The following is an 18,592-nucleotide window of genomic DNA, read 5'->3' as shown; positions in this document are numbered from 1 at the left end:
ATCAAACATTCATTATACAGTGGACTCCCGTTATAACATAAGTCCTCGGGACCAGCAATTTTCTTTCGTTGTTTCGAAATTTCGTTGTAACCGAACAGATAAACAATAAAAAAGCATAGTGTGGATAATGTTGCGGCCTGAATTTTTACTTCATTGTAATTAGAATTTTGTTATAACCCTGTTCGTTATAATGGGAGTACACTGTATTGTATTACATATATATATATATATATATATATATATCGTCGCTGGGGTGACAAGACCTCGTATCTCAAAAATGTCAGAAAAATTTTTTTTTAGCTTAATGGTCAAATAATGGGTCAAGTGATGTCTTGGCCAAATCCTAACTCTCTTACTCCAAAAATGAAGCCACCATGACATGTCAAAGAGAAGGCTTTCCCATTCACTATAGTGCTTTGGCCGCCATGTTTTTTCGCTCTCCTGAACATTTGACAATTTTGAGATACGAGGTTTTGTCACCCCAGCGCCGATATATATATATATATATATATATATATATATATATATATATATATATACTGTATATGACACATTTCCCTGAACAACAAACAAAAGTTTCAAAATTATGAGAAATGTCTTTATGGAATTAGTATACGTTCGGATGCAACAAACTTGGTAAGTTGATCCTGTCAAACATTGTCAGAAAACCCAGGTCAACATCTCGTCACTGTAAGATATACACGTGTACTGTGTATATAGGCATATAATTCACGCACAAAGTAGCTTGTGTCAAAAACAAAGGACAATCAATTCTAAAAGCTTTATCCTTGGCCAACAGGCTTTAATGATGAATCCTTGCTGATTGAAAAAGACAGAAGGAAAGGAATAGGATTAGAGCTAAGAATAAAGTAAATATCTTAAACAAAATTGTGTTTACACTTGTAACTCCAATTTTGTGATGCCAAGCAATTTCATTGAAAACACTGCCGGATAAATTACAGTTACAACTGTCTTACTTTTGAATGGTTATCATATGTTAGCATTTATATAATCATCATGGTCATTAAACACAGTGGAATGTGCATGTGATAAGAATCCACATCACGTTTTTCACAGCACATGAACAACATGAGACTACAAAAAACAAAAAAAATTGAGACATAAGAAAGATGATGCAGAAATGAAAGAAGAAAGCAGATAAAGAGGAGGATCAGAGAGAAAAGAATACCATTAATTGCAATCGAAATAAAACGATCCGTGGGTCGATTGGGTCAATAAGAAACCGGAAGTGTTGAAAAAATTACAGTTTGGGAAAGAAATGTCAATGAAATCCGCCTGTTTAAGCTTTATCTAAAAACATTCCAGTAAGTTCTAGAAGGGTAATGCACCTTGGTAGCAGTAGAGTCAATCAATGCCATGCCAGACATGTTGTTCATTGCGCATGCGCAGAATCGTGCAAGACCTTTAAAGCTTACATCATGCACAACACCCATTGCTGTTGCATGCGGTACATTGGCTGTACAGAAAGCCTGCACTGGTTGGTTCGACGTACGCGTCTTCCTATTCAGCTGCTGCATGTTCTCGTTGCGAAACACGTGTGCGTGATCAGCCATTGATACAGTGTACAGGTATTGACCACACTACGCCACTTATCAGTTCCCGGGCACTGTAGGTGCAAAATTATTAAAAGTTTTGGAATTAGTGCTCCAGAATCAAAGATTTGACCATGTTAACTGCAGCAAGGATAGCGACAAACTGCCTACGCGGTAGTTCGGGATGCATGAGACACTATTCACAACAGAGGCAGTTTTCCAGCATTTTGAGAACGGTAAGAATGGGAACTAACCGTGAGATTAGCTCGTCTCATACTCATACAGCGCAGCTTGCTGGCTGCACCGGTTCCAATCATTTTCACGTTACTGACTTGAGTAAGTAAGCGCTGCTGTATGCAGCGAAGTGGAGGGAAGACACATGACATGTGATTCAATTTGCATTCAGGTTCTTAGGTGCGATTGCTGAAGTTGTGAAAGAGTAATACCATGCATATATATGCAATTACAGCAAGGAAGAAGCAGTGAGAAGTTAGAAAGGAGATTGTGCACAGTACTAAGTAGAGCTCAACAGGAGCCTGCATACCTTTTGTAAGTCACTGGTAACTGTTAGTGACTAGTGCAGTGCCAGTGGTTTAAGTGTAGTACAGTGGTCAGTGTCAGTGGAGACGTTGGATAGTAGGGTAAGGGCACCAGTATTCGGTCAGGTACCGGTATTCGGTCACTTATCACTTGTCACCAGCCAGGGCAGTAAGTTCAACTGTCACAACACACGCAAATCACATCAATTCACATACTTGCACACTCATTCACAACAGGAAACTCCCTTTTGGGCCTTAGCCCCCTCCAAAAATCCTTCCAAAATCCCCAATTTTATGGTCAAATGTGCAGAATCGGCGCTACTTTCCAAAAGCGTGCGTGGATTGAGCCCAGTTGTAAGAGTATGGGTCGCCGAAAAAGCACTAAAAATCGAGAAATACGCTGTTCTCTCGTGGGATTTTTTGCTTATCGCAAGCTTGGAGTGTGATGGTATCCTCAAAAACGCAAAAGAAAAACAAAATTTTCCTACATGCCGATACAGTGTCTCAATGTACAAGGGTTGAATGCAATTAGTGCCGATTCCCCAGTATTCGGCCACCAACAGGCGCCGCAACGTCGCCGATGCAATTTTGCGCCAACATCGCGCATATCGCGTGACCGGATACTGGTCGTGGTGACCGTATTCTGGGGAATTTTCAAGGTGATATGTTTCGGGATTTTGTGAAATTCTGTGTGATATTTAACAAAATGAAAATTGAGATTAAAGAAATTTGATATATTTCACCTACATTGCTGTAGATATGATGTATACATGTATTTATTTTAGTTTGAAAAATATTGCAAAAAAGCTTCAGTGACCAAATACTGGGGGTGTTACCCTAGATCTTCATCTACAATTTATTATTGCTCTGCCTGGTTCGTACGCTGCCTTTTCCTCTGTCACAAGTGCACTCACAGCAAGTGAGTCTTGGGGGCATTGCAAGAAAGTGGGGTTGCAATCAATGGCAAATATCTGTTGCAAACTTTCCAATGGGTATTTGCAATTGATTGCAACTTTCTTGCACTTGCAACACACAATTAGCATTAGAAGAAGATTTCTAGAGATTCTAGTGGAATTCAGGGTAAGGTTGGCAGCAGTGCGGTGTAAATCAATATGATGAGTCCATATATTTGTAAAACGTCCTCCTTTGCCTTGCGCAAGATTGGAACAATTCATCCCTTCCTTTCTAAAAAGTTGACAGTGAAACTTGTTCATGCTCACATAATGTCTCGCCTTGATTTCTGCAACGGCATTTTGTATGGTTTATCGAACAATGAAATCCAAAAGTTGCATAGAATACAAAACTCTGCTGCTGGGTTGGTTACACGCGCTTGACTCAATGAACATATAAGTCCAATTTTAAGACAACTGCACTGGCTGCCAGTAAAGCAACGCATTGACTTCAAGATCTTAATCATGGTATTTATGTGTTTGCAAGAACTAGGCCCTACTTATCTACAACAGCTCATAACGAAATATCGTCCAGTAAGAAATCTTCGCTCTCAGTCCAAACTTCTGTTGTACACCCCCACAATATCAACACAGTTTTATGGCGCAAGATCTTTTCAACTGGCAGCAGCAGAGTTATGGAACAAATTACCCACGTATCTCAAGCAAACCAACACAGTAGATGATTTTAAGCGTTTGTTGAAAACATATCTCTTTAACATGTCCGTTGACTAGGTTTAACACTATACAATGTTTGTCACAACTCTGTCACTTTTCATCTTGTTTTGCCTCCTCTCTCTCTCATGTCTGTTTTTCTAATTCCTACAAGTTCTTTTCCTTCAATGTGCATAGAGACATTAATCTATTTTTGTGATATGCGCTATACAAATACGGTTTATTATTATTGTTATTATTATTATTATTATTGTTATTGTTATTATTATTATTGTTATTATTATTATTATTATTATTATTATTATTATTATTATTATTATTATTATTATTATTATTATTATTATTATTATTATTACAACATACTATAGAGGTTTGTGTACCCATTTTCACATGTGTCGTTTTACCTTCTTTTTGACGCAGGGAACATGGAGCACATTGAACACAGAATATCACAATCATCACTCGAGATGCTATGCGTCAGACTCGACAGTGAGGGGCGCCGTCATAGGCATCGACCTGGGAACAACGAATTCATGTGTCGCTGTCATGGAGGGAAAGACGCCAAAGGTGCTCGAGAATGCAGAAGGAGCAAGAACAACGCCCTCTGTTGTTGCATTCACCAAAGATGATGAGAGACTTGTAGGCATGCCAGCAAAGAGGCAGGCAGTCACTAATGCAAAGAACACATTGTACGCCACAAAGCGTCTCATTGGCAGGAGATTTGATGACCCAGAAACACAGAAGGATATGTGAGTTCTTCATTGTTAAGTTCTCTGCTAATGCAAGAGTAAAAGTATCAGTTTTTCTTTAATTCATGAAAGAGTATGTATCACTAACTTGTGTTGAAAAGAAGATGTTTCCACACCAAAAGCCCTCTCAACTATTCTGAATTTGGATGACATATTCCTAATTTTGGTATGTAAGACCAGAAAAGAAATGCGTGATTCCTCTTTTCATCATGAGAATGCAGTGTACAGCGATGCAAAAATGTGTCAGCACCAGTATTCAACAAATGCTTCTGAATTTTGTGCTAAGACACAATGGGGCTCTGCACCACTTTTAGAATTTTTGTTATTTGTGATACAGGAAAGGAGGAAGGTGATTCTTGATTGTAGTGATTTTTCATGGACGTATGCTTCTTTAAAAATATGTTGAGGTCCTCATCTTCTTCCCCCTATCACAGTAAAACAGTGTCCTACGAAATCACCAAGGCATCCAACGGAGATGCGTGGGTCAAGGCAAATGACAAGGTGTACTCTCCCAGCCAAGTTGGTGCTTTTGTTCTCACAAAGATGAAGGAGACAGCAGAGAGCTACCTGGGGCAGCCAGCCAGGAATGCAGTCATTACGGTTCCAGCTTACTTCAACGACTCACAGAGACAGGTATGGAAAAATCCTTTCAGAGGTCAGAGGTCATAGCACTCCATTTTAAAGGCAAATTGAGAAGCTCAAAAAAGCAACAAACCAGAGAGTCCACTCAATAGCCGCAGTCAGACTGGCAAAAGATTAATCATGAAGTCTTCACAATCTTTTTTCGTCCATTCATACTAGCAGCCAAACTTCTAGTGTGCATGTGTAAGGAAGAAAAAAGAGTATGCAGTCCGATGACTTGTGATTGTGACGTAACAACGAACATCTGTTCGTCACAATGGCCGTGCACTCTGGAGGCACAGCCAGCATAAAGATGGTGGACTAATCACGTGACAGACTTTCAGTTTCTATAGCATTCACACTGGCAGAAAGAGCGAAGTTTGCCAGGGGTTGGGGGAGTATCCCTAGTTGGAGTGGGAAGTTTTGTGGGAAGTTTGCAGTCACACTGGCAAAACTTAGAGATCTTAAGGATTGCGATCTTAAACTTCTTGATCTTTTGCCAGTGTGACGGCAGCTAGTGTCTCAACGTCTTGCCATAAGTACTCCACAGTCTACAGGTATTTGAAAATGCATCTTCTTTCCACTTGAGTTGTTTTTCACACACATCATTAGTCACCATGGATGAAGGGAGAAATCTTCTAAATAAGAATGTTGAAGGCACTACTATACAAGTCTTCTCTGAAGGCAGATGTGTATTTGCCAGTTCATCCGCATGGGTTCTCTGGGGCAATTATCCATTTATCATCCATAATTCATCTCGTCTCCCAGGCAACCAAAGATGCTGGCCAGATTGCTGGCTTGAATGTACTGAGAGTCATCAATGAACCAACAGCTGCTGCCCTGGCCTATGGCATGGACAAATCCGACGACAAAGTGTAAGTCACATTTGCTTTGTGTGCAGACTTAATTTGTGCCAATGAAGAAAGTGTTTGTGCAAACTGGTTACCTAATGTCAGTCATACAAAGTTTTTTTTTTTTGTTTTCATTTTTGCTTTGCTGTTGTGATAAATAGTGACCCTTTGTTGATATATCTTTTCAAATTGCAGACACAAGCTCATCAATTTACTCTTTCATAAATTTGTATATGATGAGGTATATCCTGGAAGCCTTATTTTAGGAGTTGTCTGGAAAATGGTTACATAATGTTTACCAGTGAAGTGCTTACTTCCAAATAAACATTGCACCTGTTCTTCCATGTAGAGACTTTAAACTTTTCCTGAAAAGTTAGATACGTAAAACTTCAGTTTTGTATTGATTTGAAAGTTGTGTGACTATGCCAGTGTGATCGTTTGATTAGGTCTTGAAAAGTCCAGTGTATTTGGAAGTGTGAGTCTTGAAGAAGGTTTGAGCATCTCTACATATCGACTTCTAGCATCTTTTCAAATTCTTGTTAAATAGCAGTCCTTCCTAGATACTCAGGAAATCAGGCATTGGGGATGGGATGAATTGATGTGCAATCCATTTATGTTTTTCCTCACTAGAATCGCAGTATACGATCTTGGCGGTGGAACGTTTGATGTCTCCGTGCTTGAGATTCAGAAGGGAGTGTTTGAAGTGAAGTCGACCAACGGTGACACATTCCTTGGAGGGGAAGACTTTGACAATGCACTGGTCAAATTTCTTGTGGCTGAGTTCAAGAAAGATGTGAGTTGCTGAGCTCATTGCTGAAGCTATTTCTAACTCAATGCACTGTGTATGTGTAAGCCATAAATAAAAAGAAAAGTGCATAAAAATTAGCTTCAAAATTTTAGTGATTTGCAAGAGGCAAAATACGATTATAATTTCCTTGAACATATTTTATGAAAGCCCTTCGATTGAAAGTATAGAACCCCCGTCCCAAGTTGCCAGTAATGCCTTGAGAATAACCCGGTGCAATATGTTGAGCAGTATGATGAAGAAAGAAAAATTAATTTAGACTGATATTATTTTTATGTTGGAAGAATTTGCACATAACATTTTCATGATAAGGCAAGATGAGAGGTATGAAAAGCGATAGGTGCCAAGCATATGACAAAGTGTACAGTATCTAGTATGTGTATAATTTATTCATCACTTCAGATGGTAAAATGAGTGCACATTAACCAAGTTTTTTTGAGCATCTGATGGGGAAGGCCTAACTTCATCTTGTGAGATTATCTGCATCTTGTGTTACAGTCTGGTATCGATGTGACCAAGGACACGATGGCGCTGCAGAGAGTGCGTGAAGCTGCTGAGAAGGCCAAGATTGAACTCTCAAGCTCTCTCCAGGTAAGGCTGCTGCACTTCAGTTCATTTTCCAAGAAGTCAAAACAGTGACTTCTCTGTGATAATGTAGCATGCATGAGGCAAAAATATAGATGTGTAAGAGCAGTGAATATGAAAAACAAACAAACTACTGTAAAACATGATATATTCGCGGCATGAAATTTTCAGGAATTGGAGCCGACAGCCTTTTTTGCGGCATGAAATTTTCGCGAACTGCCACTGGCATTCAATGCATATAGTGTAGACAAGAACTTTCGCTTGCATTTTAATTTCGCGAATCTCTGTGCTCACAAAATTCGTGAAATTGAAATGCACGCGAACATTCCTTGTTATACAGTATATCTTAAACACAAAGTAGGTAATATTCAAGAGAAATGATTTTGTGACATTTGCTCTGTATTTGTAGGAAGGAGATCACCTCAGAAACATGTTACTCCTTTGACTCCTTACGAGAAGTCAATCTGATCTCTTCGTACGCAAACAGTAGGTTCAGAGCAAAGGATCTTCTGTTGGTTCTAACAACTTCTGCTGATACATTAGAAATCTGACAGTCAGAGAGGTGAAATGTTTATTCAGAAAAACACTGCTGGGGGTATATGGCATTTCATGTGATTTCATGGCACTTCATGTGATTTCCTGTCATTTCAGACCGATATTAACTTGCCCTACCTGACCATGGACCAATCTGGACCCAAGCACATGAACCTAAAGCTGTCTCGGGCCAAGTTTGAGTCCCTGACAGAAGCTCTCATCAAGAGGACGGTGAATCCATGCAAGAAAGCCCTCCAGGATGCAGAGGTCACAAAGTCAGACATTAAGGAGGTGTTGCTTGTTGGTGGCATGTCCAGGATGCCCAAGGTATGGCTAACCTAACTCTAGTTTCAATGTGCGAGGACCAATGATTTAGAGTCCTTGTCAATCTATCATTCCCGCTATCCCATGTTACTTAGCCTTTTTTTTTTTTTTTGCTTTTTTTTTTCTTTTAATTGATGATTCCATGGCCCCAGAAGAACAGAGCCAGCATCAAGCAAAATAACAAACCAACAAACTTTGCTTTAATTGGAGTTTGACTTATCTCCCTTTTCAAAACAAAGTGACAATCCATCAAGAAGTGTCGAAAGGTTTGGTCCTCCTTTCACCCCATTTAGATTGCTTGGAATTGGAGTGGTTTCTGTTCTTTTGACTAAGTGATGGACTCCAAACTAAGAGATAATTTGGCCTGGAGTGTTACCACATTTTGAGTCGGCAACCAGCAAAGAAAGTGCAGAGAACTATATCATGTTAATTTCACATAGGCAGTGGAAGGCTTATGTGGTTTTGTAGAGGAACACCTAATGTCATATATTGCCAGTTGTGATTAATATGCTGCTCCAGAAATTTGAGATGTACAAACATAAGCCCCCAGGCAAACATGGTTTGTTCACGTCAGGCAAGCCACCAAGGAAATTTTCGAGTTGTTCATGCATGACGGCTGTCAATTCTAGAACGAGTCTGACATTCTCAAATGATCTACCATCTGCCACAATAGGTTCAGCAGCTTGTCCAGGACCTTTTTGGTAGACCTCCCAGCAAGTCGGTGAATCCCGATGAGGCAGTCGCTGTGGGCGCAGCCATCCAGGGAGGCGTGTTGGCAGGTGACGTCACTGACGTTCTGCTCCTAGATGTCACACCGCTGTCCCTGGGTATTGAGACCCTCGGAGGTGTCTTCACCAAGCTCATCAACAGGAACACCACTATCCCCACCAAGAAGGCCCAGGTGAGTTGCCGGGAAAACACTCTTGTCTTTATGCTACACCTCATGGGCACTAAGCCTGCACCCTAAAGCTGCTTGTTGGAACTGCTGTTCTTACAAGCATTTTGTTTCCTTTGACTAAAAGTAAAGTATCCTATTTTTGTATTCAGTTGAAATGCCTTTCAGATGTCTTTGAGTTGTGATAAGAAAATTCTATGTCATACATGTATTGTTTTTTGTGGAAGTCTTGAGTAAAAATATCCCTCTGATTGTTTGTGATTTCTTCACCCAGGTTTTCTCAACTGCAGCTGATGGCCAGACGCAGGTTGAGATCAAAGTTTGCCAAGGAGAGCGTGAAATGGCAGCTGACAACAAGACCCTGGGACAGTTCCAGCTTGTAAGTTCCTTGTGTGCATTTCAGATGCTATTGGCAATTGACTCGAGGTTTCACAGTATTCCCTGTGCCTATCAGTCGAGAGCTCATCATGCTTATATTTGTAAATCAAAAGACATTGAATTAACTTGAAGAAATTCCAACAAAGATTAGACATTTAGACAAATGCCAATAGATATAAATTTATATCTGTTTTTGGGTCTGGGTTGCTGTCAAAAAGAATAGTGGAGACTTCTTCCTGGATACATTGACATCTAATGGCTATAGTTGAGGACCTTCTTGCATAATGGACCGATGATAGTGACTTGCAACAGCCAGTCACCTTTCAAAATATCTGCCAGCTGCTCTGGTTGTGGTTACCAGTAGAGGAATGTCTATGCTGGTGGCCAAGGCTGGAGAATTTATTCCTCATAAATGTGACACGATGTCCTAAAGGAATATTTTACTTTAATGAGATTACAAGAGGAATACTCTGTGACGAAAATTACACCTGTGGGATGTAAGCGATATAATGTTTCTATAATGTGCATTGTACATCTGTGACACCATTTGAAAAGTGACTAGAAATACCATTGCGGTTGTCATTGTATTTTACAGTTTTGCAAAAGAGGCTGTGGGTGGTTGTTAAGTTGTGCTTCCAATATCTCTTTCTGTGGTTTTTAAAATGCCTTGTTCTTCATTTTCCCAGGTCGGTATTCCTCCAGCGCCACGAGGTGTTCCTCAGATTGAGGTGACCTTTGACATTGATGCTAATGGTATTGTCAACGTGTCGGCCAGGGACAAGGGCACAGGAAAGGAGCAGCAGAGTAAGGGATAGTGTATCTCCTTAAAGGACAAGTTCACCTTCATCAACATAAGGATTGAGAGAATGCAGCAATATTAGTAGAACACATCAGTGAAAGTTTGAGGAGAATTGGACAATTGATGCAAAAGTTATGAATTTTTAAAATTTTTGTGTTGGAACCACTGGATGAGGAGACTACTAAGGCTCGTGATGTCATATGAGTACAACAATGTAAAGAAACATTTTCACTTTTTTCGCATAATAAAAGAGCACATGACTTGCCTCTTTCTAAAGGCAATGGGAATAATATTGCCCATAACATATGTCAGTAACGAGTCAAGGGAATGTGCACTGTTTTCAAAAGATGAAATTTTGTGAAATTCTCTTTATATTTTCCTTATATTGTTGTACGCATGTGACATCATACACTGTAGTGGTCTTCTCATCCAGCGGTGACTGCACAAAAACTTCAAAAATTCATAACTTTTGAACGGATTGTCCGATTTTCCTCAAACTTTCAATGATGTGTTCTACTAATATTGCTACATACTCTCTATCCTTACGTTAATGAAGGTGAACTTGCCCTTTAACCCTAAAAAGATTGGGCTATTTTGGTAGCTCGAAAGACTGGGGGGGGGGGGGGGCCTAAAGGGCCCCCCCTTAAGATCTCGGCCGTGGATCGCGCGATCGCCGCGGAAATTTGCACAATGGTAGTGTGCGATGTAATCTACAAGATCGTATATTTAAATTTTACAAAATAGTCTTCTTTTATTTCATTTTGTTTAATTATGCTAATTTATGCGAGAAATCAGACTCTTTGATCTAAATCAGTAAATAAAGCTCCAAAAGTGCTCATTTTTGGTCTAATTATTCTTTGTGGCATTCTTAGCAAATGTACTTGAAAAAAAATTCGGTATCAAAATTAATTTCTTATTTGTTTTATTGTTTTATGAATTTATTATGTATTTCTTTGTTTTTTTCTACCTTTTGTTTTTGTTGTTTTTCTAACAAAATTTGTGGCAGACGCTTTTTGAAGCATAATACTCCTAAAACAAATTAATTTTAGCCATTGAGAGTAAAAATAAGCATATTTATATGAACCATGTCAAAATGTGCGGGAAACTCGAAAGAAAAAAGTCATAGAGCATCGCGGCGAGAGCATTGCGTGTTGCAGAGTAATCGCGCAAAATGTCGAGGGGGGGCCTTTTAGGCCCCCCCCCCCCAGTCTTTTTAGTGTTAAAACGTTTTATTTCGTGACATGTGGTACCAAGTTCATAATATCAAGTAGTGAAAGAGTTCTTTTCCACACTGTAAATTGCTTACACTCAGTACTCCTGGGATATTTCTTCTGATACCTGTACAGAATTCAACAATTACAAGGGTTTGAAATGGAAATGTAGGGCAATGGCAGATATTTTCTCTGTACTCCACATACTGATGGCTTGATTCGCTGCTAGCCACATGTTGTGTGTGTAAAGATAATTTTTGTTTTAATCAGTGTATTTGTATGTCTGTGTTTGTGTGTATCTATTTTTGCTTGTGCATGTGTGTGTAAATTTTGCTAAATAGCTACTTTAAACACTGAGCATGTTATCCTACAGAAGCCTCATCAATTTACTAAGTATGTCATTATGTTTTTGAGTATACTGCTGTACTTTCATCAAGTAGCATATTCAACACTGATTGACACTGATCTTTGTCTCTTTCCTCCAGTCGTGATCCAGTCATCAGGTGGTCTGAGCAAGGATGAGATTGAGAACATGGTGAGAGCTGCTGAGAAGTTTGCTGAGGAGGACAGGAAGAGGAAGGTGAGTTTCTGAAGTGTTTTGGAGAGAAAAAAAAAGGGGAGAGGGGCAACATTGAGAAGTATATATGGCAGCTTCAATTCAGCTTTCATCAGGTCAAGGTCTTTCCAAACTTGTTACAGAAGAGTGTCGTGAATGTAGCAAGTCATACTAGACACAAACATTTTATGAGTTCTCTATGAAGTGCCCTCAGACATGTTTACTGGTCTGTCCTTACCTTGACATGGCATTCTTTTCATTTTGACCCATCATGTCCTTGGGTAATGTTTTTACAGAAATTATCATCTTGTCCTTATATTGGCAACTCTGAATTTCATTGCATACCTAGTTAAAAATGGAACAATTAAAGGCTTTAGACTATTCTGCTACCAAAACAATTACATATTGCAGCTGAGAACTAGAAGGGCACTATTGCATTCGAAGATTTGAGTGTAAATAAAAATATTCGTGAAATAAAAAGCTCATTTAATCAAAAGTGAGTAGATTTATAAGCATTGTTCCAAATATCGGGAAGAATAACACCTATGTGATTGAACATTTTACTCGAAATTAAAATAATAACAAATTGATACCATAATGATGTAGAGGAGAACAAGCTCTACAATGTGATACCAATAATTGAATACCTCCCAAAAGTGTGATGATCTACTTCTCAGCCAACAATATGAACAATGTGGGACTCATATAAGAGAGAATTTAGCTTCTCTACCTTATGTAACGGCAATAATGAAAAGAAAAAGTTATAATAAAGAGGAGCCTATCCAAACCACAGAAATGTGTTTTCTGGGAAGCTACAGGTTAAACAGTGTCAATAAGAACTTAAAGAGGTGAAATTGCATTCCAGTAGTATTTTCCATTGTTTGGTATGACTGAATAACCCAACATTTTTGCAAACTTGAAGGCATTATTCCTTGTCATGATAATCTTTTACACTGTGCTGTATGTCATGCAGTGATGGTAACATATTTTTCGTCAACCGCAATTGCCTGTTCCAACATGGCGTGTGGATAACTGAAATCTGAGCATGACAGTATCACCCAGGAGTTTTATGCTTTGCTGTTGATAATTTATTTTCTCAGTGAGTGCTAGGAAAAATGGTAAAGGGTCGTGTAGTCCCAATAACCATCCACACTCTCCTACATGGCTGAAATCTGTCATTTTTATATGCCCTTTGTCAAGAAGTTCCAATATGTAGCTGCAAAGATATAAGTAATGATTTAGACTTAGTTATGCCCCTTGTGAAATCACCTGTGACAAGTTTGTTAATATACTTGAAAGGCTAGACTACCCAACTAAGATAAATGTGACATTCCATGTGGCTGAAACTGGAAGCTTTCTTGTTTCTCTCATGCGGAAAGGATCGCGTGGAGGCTGTGAACTCTGCAGAAAACATCGTCCACGACACAGAATCCAAGATGGAGGAATTCAAAGACCAGCTGCCATCAGATGAGGTAAGACTTCACCCACAGATTTCTTTCTAATGAATCAGATTCCCTGTTGGAAGGAATCACATGGTAGACCTACTGCCATGCAGGCATGATTTCTAGGCATTAGCGTGTGGTTCAATTCGCAATCATGTAGTAGAGGAAAGTGTGTGTCACATTCATATCGGGATCAGAGTCATTATTTTTGTTTGTCTTTAATTTTGTGAATTGCACCTGACTGGAATAAAAACCTTGCGAAATTTTCGAAAATAAAAACCTTGTGAAATATCCGTCACATATTGTAATCTGTAGCTTTGCTTGAATCAAGAAACATACAGATTCTGAGGTCTGAAACATTTTAAAAACATGTGATAATTTCATACATTCAGTGTCATGTGACTGTTGTCATGAATATAAATGCTACATGACAATTGAATGACAGGATAGTGCGAGAACTTGAAAAATCAGATTTACTTGAAAGTTATTTTCCTGTAGTTATCAGGACTGCATTGATTCATTACTTCGCAGTCATCTCAATTAGATAATGCTTAGAATCGAAGGAAGATCTTGTGATCAAAAAGCTCGCTTTTATTTCAAACAAGTGTTTATGTTATAATATTCATTGCTGTGTGCAGGTAACAATTAGTGGGCAGGGTGTGACAACTTTGCTTGCAAAGTAGTTGATACGCTATATATGTGTGCTCTCTGATGGGCACCAGGGATATTCCACAGTCTTCTTATCAAACATCAATCTGCACTTTTTTTGGCCTAACAGTGTGACAAGCTGCGAGAGCAAATCACCAAACTGCGAGAGGTTCTTGCCGACAAGGATAACCAGACTGCGGAGTCTATCAAGGAGGCGTCGTCAAATCTCCAGCAAGCCTCGCTGAAGCTCTTTGAGATGGCATACAAGAAGGTGAGATCTCTCCCTGCAATTTGCAATTAACCCATGATGCACAAGTAAGCTGACTGTGTTTTTGCAGTATGACCAGTGCTTGAAGGAATAAGTGAGGTTGACCTTGATTGGCATCAGGAATGCTGATAGGACAAAACTAGCTACAGACTCACATTAGATTTAGGATTCTCCCTTAAGTTGTTCAAAAGTCTCTGTCTCAGAAGAAGCAAGAGCTTCTTACAGACTAGGATGCAGGCCTTCGTGGTTTGCTGTTGTATATTTGATTGAAGAGTTAATCACATACAGTCCTAAAAGGCAGTTATCAGATGAGTGGTCGCAAAAATATTATATTTAGCCAAAAACCAGGAGAAAGAAGACTGAAGGAAATATTATCTCTGTAACTGAGTTACTGCTGAACGTCCTCAGAATTCTGAGAGACCAGCTTCCATTTAATGCTTCCCAAGTTTCAAGTTTCCAGGATTGCAGACTGATGTGGCAGTTTGCCTAGGCTGCTTAAATCAGAAAGGCTAGTGCAAATGTAGTGTGGAAAAGAGCAACAGTGCAAGCTATTTCATCTCTACCAACAAATGAATGAAACAAAGATCTTGAAACACATTTGTGATTGTCAAGGCTGATTCACACTTTCATGTCTAATTGTTGTGGGGCATTTTGCTGTGGTGCAATGTTTACAATGAAATTCCCTTTTCTTTCAGATGGCATCGGAAAGGGAGTCCTCAGGATCCAGCTCAAGCTCTGATTCGTCAGACTCGACTTCAGACTCGACTTCAGACTCGGGAAACCAGGAGCAGGAGAAGAAAGAGAACTAAATTTAAACTGCAAATTTGAAGTTGACGAAAACGTGGACTATATAGAGAGTGACCAATGGTGGCAGGATAGTGACTGGGAGTCAAACAGTACACAGACACCTTTGCTGGCTGCTATGCTGATAGAATGTGTTGTGAGGAGTAGTGCAGGCTTTGGGGGCCTTCCGTCAAATGCGAAGACAATGGACTGGTTCAATTCTGTGTGTCTTGTCTGAGAATTTGTGATTTTCCTTTTCTACCCCTTTGTCTTTTACAACTAAAGGTGAATTCATGACAGTGATGAATGCAGATATATAAATTTTGGGCATACGGTGTTGTTGTTGATCAACACCATGAAAGCTGCATTAAATTTGTCACAGTGGAAGGAGTTGACAGGATGCTGTATTAAAGTCAAGACTTTTGTGTTTTTCATGTAGGTTTATAAGGGGAAAAAAAAATTTATCAGTATTCCAAATAATGGTAAGATATTGATTTTTGCTTTGTATAGTAAGAGTGCTATGTGGCACTTGTATGTATCACATACCTTCATGAATAGGTTTCTACCCTTGTAATATGTACTGTGTCCTAGCGTGATGATGAAAAGGGAACTCGTTACAAACACATATAACGTAGTATGCTCCATGTGTGTCCACATTGATATATCCATATTACATATAACAGGTGCATGGTACCATAAAATAATTTTTTTTTTTTAATTAAAGAGAGGTACTACTGCATTGTGGGTCAGCATATGCTAAACCCAGTTTATATCCTTTTACATATAAAAGCCTGCCCGGAGCAAATCTAAGTCTGTCTAAGAAAACTCTTGACACATCCAGAAAGGGGACATGCATAAATATCAATCTTTGGAAAACGATTCATCACCAATCATGTTGTGCATGTTTCATGTTTGCCACTCTGTTATCTTTGTCCAGAGTATCTAACAGAGCCATTGCAAAGCTCATTCACCTTTTCAGATCGCAAATTATCAGATTTGGGCATTTTGAGTGTGACTGTGACTGGTAACACTAGGAATGTAGGAATCTTGAAGACAAAGACATCTTATTCTTTATACACAACAAGGAAAATACGAACGTTGTCCTGAACAGTGATGTGTGTTTATCGAGTCTTGTTTTTGCTTGCATCTGTAAATTGGGCAAGATGTATTAAATAATGGGAAAAGAATGTGTAACACTCATTGAATCTGAACTAATTTTCCTTTGAAGGGTCATTTGTGGGGGAGATGACGCAAATTGCAAATGCAGACTCAATGATGCAGCACCAAAATATGGCTTGGTGCAGATTTTGAATCACAAGTTTGTATAAATGTCATCATAGGGTGTATTCACTGGAATTAATGTTTGTCATCCAATCTCCCATTTTCTATCTGTAAAGTGCAGGTTTTTCTTGGGACGATCTTGAAATTAACTGTGTTACATGCCAGTGGCTCTACTTCCATTGCAGTGAATAAAATGTAACTATAGATCACAGAGACGAAATTATGTATGTGTTGATGTGGTAATTGGTAGATTTCTGAAGAATTTAGTTATTACTTTGTTGTGACTCCTAAAGCTTGACGTGTGGCTCATTGATGAATCCATGAGTGAAAGAGAAACACTGACTAAATACAACCTCTGAAAAAGTTCATTTTCTGTACATACAAATGTTAACAGCTAGATTTTGGTAAGTCTTTTGCCAATCGTGCTAAACCTGCTTGCATTGAATGGAATTCTGCTCTTGCATCAGTTGTGACTACATTCTTACATGAACTGTCATAAAAAGAAAAAGAAAAAGAGAGAGATACTAATAGATTGAGAATATTTTGTCAGGATGGGACTATGCTATGACACAGATACACACTATGCTATCACACAGATACACACGCACTTACGAACACATAACCACTTTAAAGACATTATTGCCACTTCCAGTATCATCACCACAATACATGTACCCAACTCTAAAACATACAAAAGGGTGTCGAGTAAAGGAAACACAAGTCGGCAAATCCACACACACAAGTATGAGTACAATGTATATGAATGACACATCACCACCATTACACCACACACCACACAGCCTGAAAAAGAAAAGTGTGCTTATAATTAGCAAACGTACCCATAATTGATGCACCTAGCCAACTATATCATGACAAGAGTTAGCATGACAGACACATAACACAGAGAAACAGATAAACCCTAACATGGACTCCCAGAAAGCCAGAATGTTGCTGATAAAGGGGGTATCTCACTGAGCGACTAATGTTTGAGAACATTGTGAATTTGTCCTGACGATGTCCTCAGGACATCCCGCCTGTCCGGAACCCTTCCGCTCCTTCTGCAAACGCTCCTGAAAGAATCCCGCGGTGTGGGGAAGCTTCGCGAATGAAAGCGGAAGACACCAGGAGTGTTTTAGGACAGCGCGGAGCCGATGCGGATCTGTATATGCAAGTGTCCGGAGCCGATGCGGACATTTTGTGTCCTCTTCCTCTTTTTTGTCCTCTTCCACTGATTGAGAAAAGGTAAATATCAGCATTTTCCAGTCCCAAATGAAGGTAGCAAAGCTGACGGCAGTGGATATTATGCCAACTGTAACTAGGAAAAAGAGGAAGCAGCACTTTCCGCTACGAGTAAACTTTGGGGGGTTTTTGGCATTCTTTTCAGAAGTCATTTTCATTTGAGGGATTTTTAATAGTTGGCATTACATCTATACATAGTGCATCGTTTAGTTCGCTTTAAATGTGACCGCCCAACTCAAACACCATAAAAGTGGAACTAGGTCATTTTTTCATATATAAATAGGCATAGGGCCTATGAACTTATGTTAAAAGTAGGGCCTACTATGTTATAAGCTTGAAAATTATTTAACTTGTTTGATAATGACCATCCTAAAGGGACCAGGGCCAGTACTCGTTCGTTGCGTTCGTATTTATTTTGCTTCTCAAATCAAATCAAATAAAAAATGAATTACATCAATTTGACAAATTTAAGCCAAACATAACCAAATGACAAAGGAGCAACATAAACGTTTCTACATTACAATAGTAAGCTTTAAAGGGAAAAGAAGATGTGAGTGATTGCTGTGCGAGTGTAATAGGTGAGTTGAATGTTTTTGTTGGGGTCATTTTTTATTATGATTATTCTTCAGTATATCAGTATGATAAATTCAGACCAAAACATAGACAAACTCAAATCAATTATTTATTTTACTAAATATATTGAGTTAAATATATTTTCTTATACTAGCTTCGAAAGAAAACAGAGTTGTTCGTGTTTGTAGGGAGTCGGGTAAAGCATTCCATGTATCAGGTCCGTGATGCCTCACTGACCTGTGAGCTATAAGTGCTATCACAGCACCTCTCACAGGTGGTATTTGAAGCAAGAGGGCAAAGCGAATTTCGGCTGGTGTGACCTCCATGAAGGCTAGC

General features: G+C 39.1%; 1 protein-coding gene across 1 annotated transcript; it reads left to right on the top strand.

Annotated features, from left to right (window-relative positions):
• Positions 1–1,577: 1,577 nt before the first annotated feature.
• LOC140241657 (stress-70 protein, mitochondrial-like) lies at positions 1,578–16,667 on the top strand. Its single transcript, XM_072321399.1, has 14 exons — positions 1,578–1,789; positions 4,135–4,463; positions 4,898–5,096; positions 5,853–5,959; positions 6,566–6,728; positions 7,239–7,331; positions 7,977–8,186; positions 8,857–9,084; positions 9,353–9,457; positions 10,143–10,260; positions 11,952–12,046; positions 13,402–13,494; positions 14,243–14,383; positions 15,076–16,667. Exons 1-14 carry the CDS (start codon positions 1,688–1,690, stop codon positions 15,187–15,189), a joined length of 2,097 nt encoding a protein of 698 aa, XP_072177500.1. The 5' UTR covers positions 1,578–1,687; the 3' UTR covers positions 15,190–16,667.
• The last annotated feature ends 1,925 nt before the right edge of the window (positions 16,668–18,592 follow it).

The sequence above is a fragment of the Diadema setosum genome, chromosome 18 (genome assembly GCF_964275005.1).
Source record: "Diadema setosum chromosome 18, eeDiaSeto1, whole genome shotgun sequence".
Taxonomy (NCBI): domain Eukaryota; kingdom Metazoa; phylum Echinodermata; class Echinoidea; order Diadematoida; family Diadematidae; genus Diadema; species Diadema setosum.
Note: the sequence above shows the minus strand (reverse complement) of the source record. Positions and strands in the feature narration are given on the sequence as shown.

Excerpts from the sequence above, each read along its gene's own strand:
- LOC140241657 (XM_072321399.1), top strand. The coding sequence starts at position 1,688 with ATGTTAACTGCAGCAAGGATAGCGACAAACTGCCTACGCGGTAGTTCG. Across the intron at positions 5,960-6,565 it reads GACAAATCCGACGACAAAGT|AATCGCAGTATACGATCTTG; the intron begins GTAAGTCACATT and ends TTTCCTCACTAG. Across the intron at positions 9,458-10,142 it reads CCCTGGGACAGTTCCAGCTT|GTCGGTATTCCTCCAGCGCC; the intron begins GTAAGTTCCTTG and ends TCATTTTCCCAG.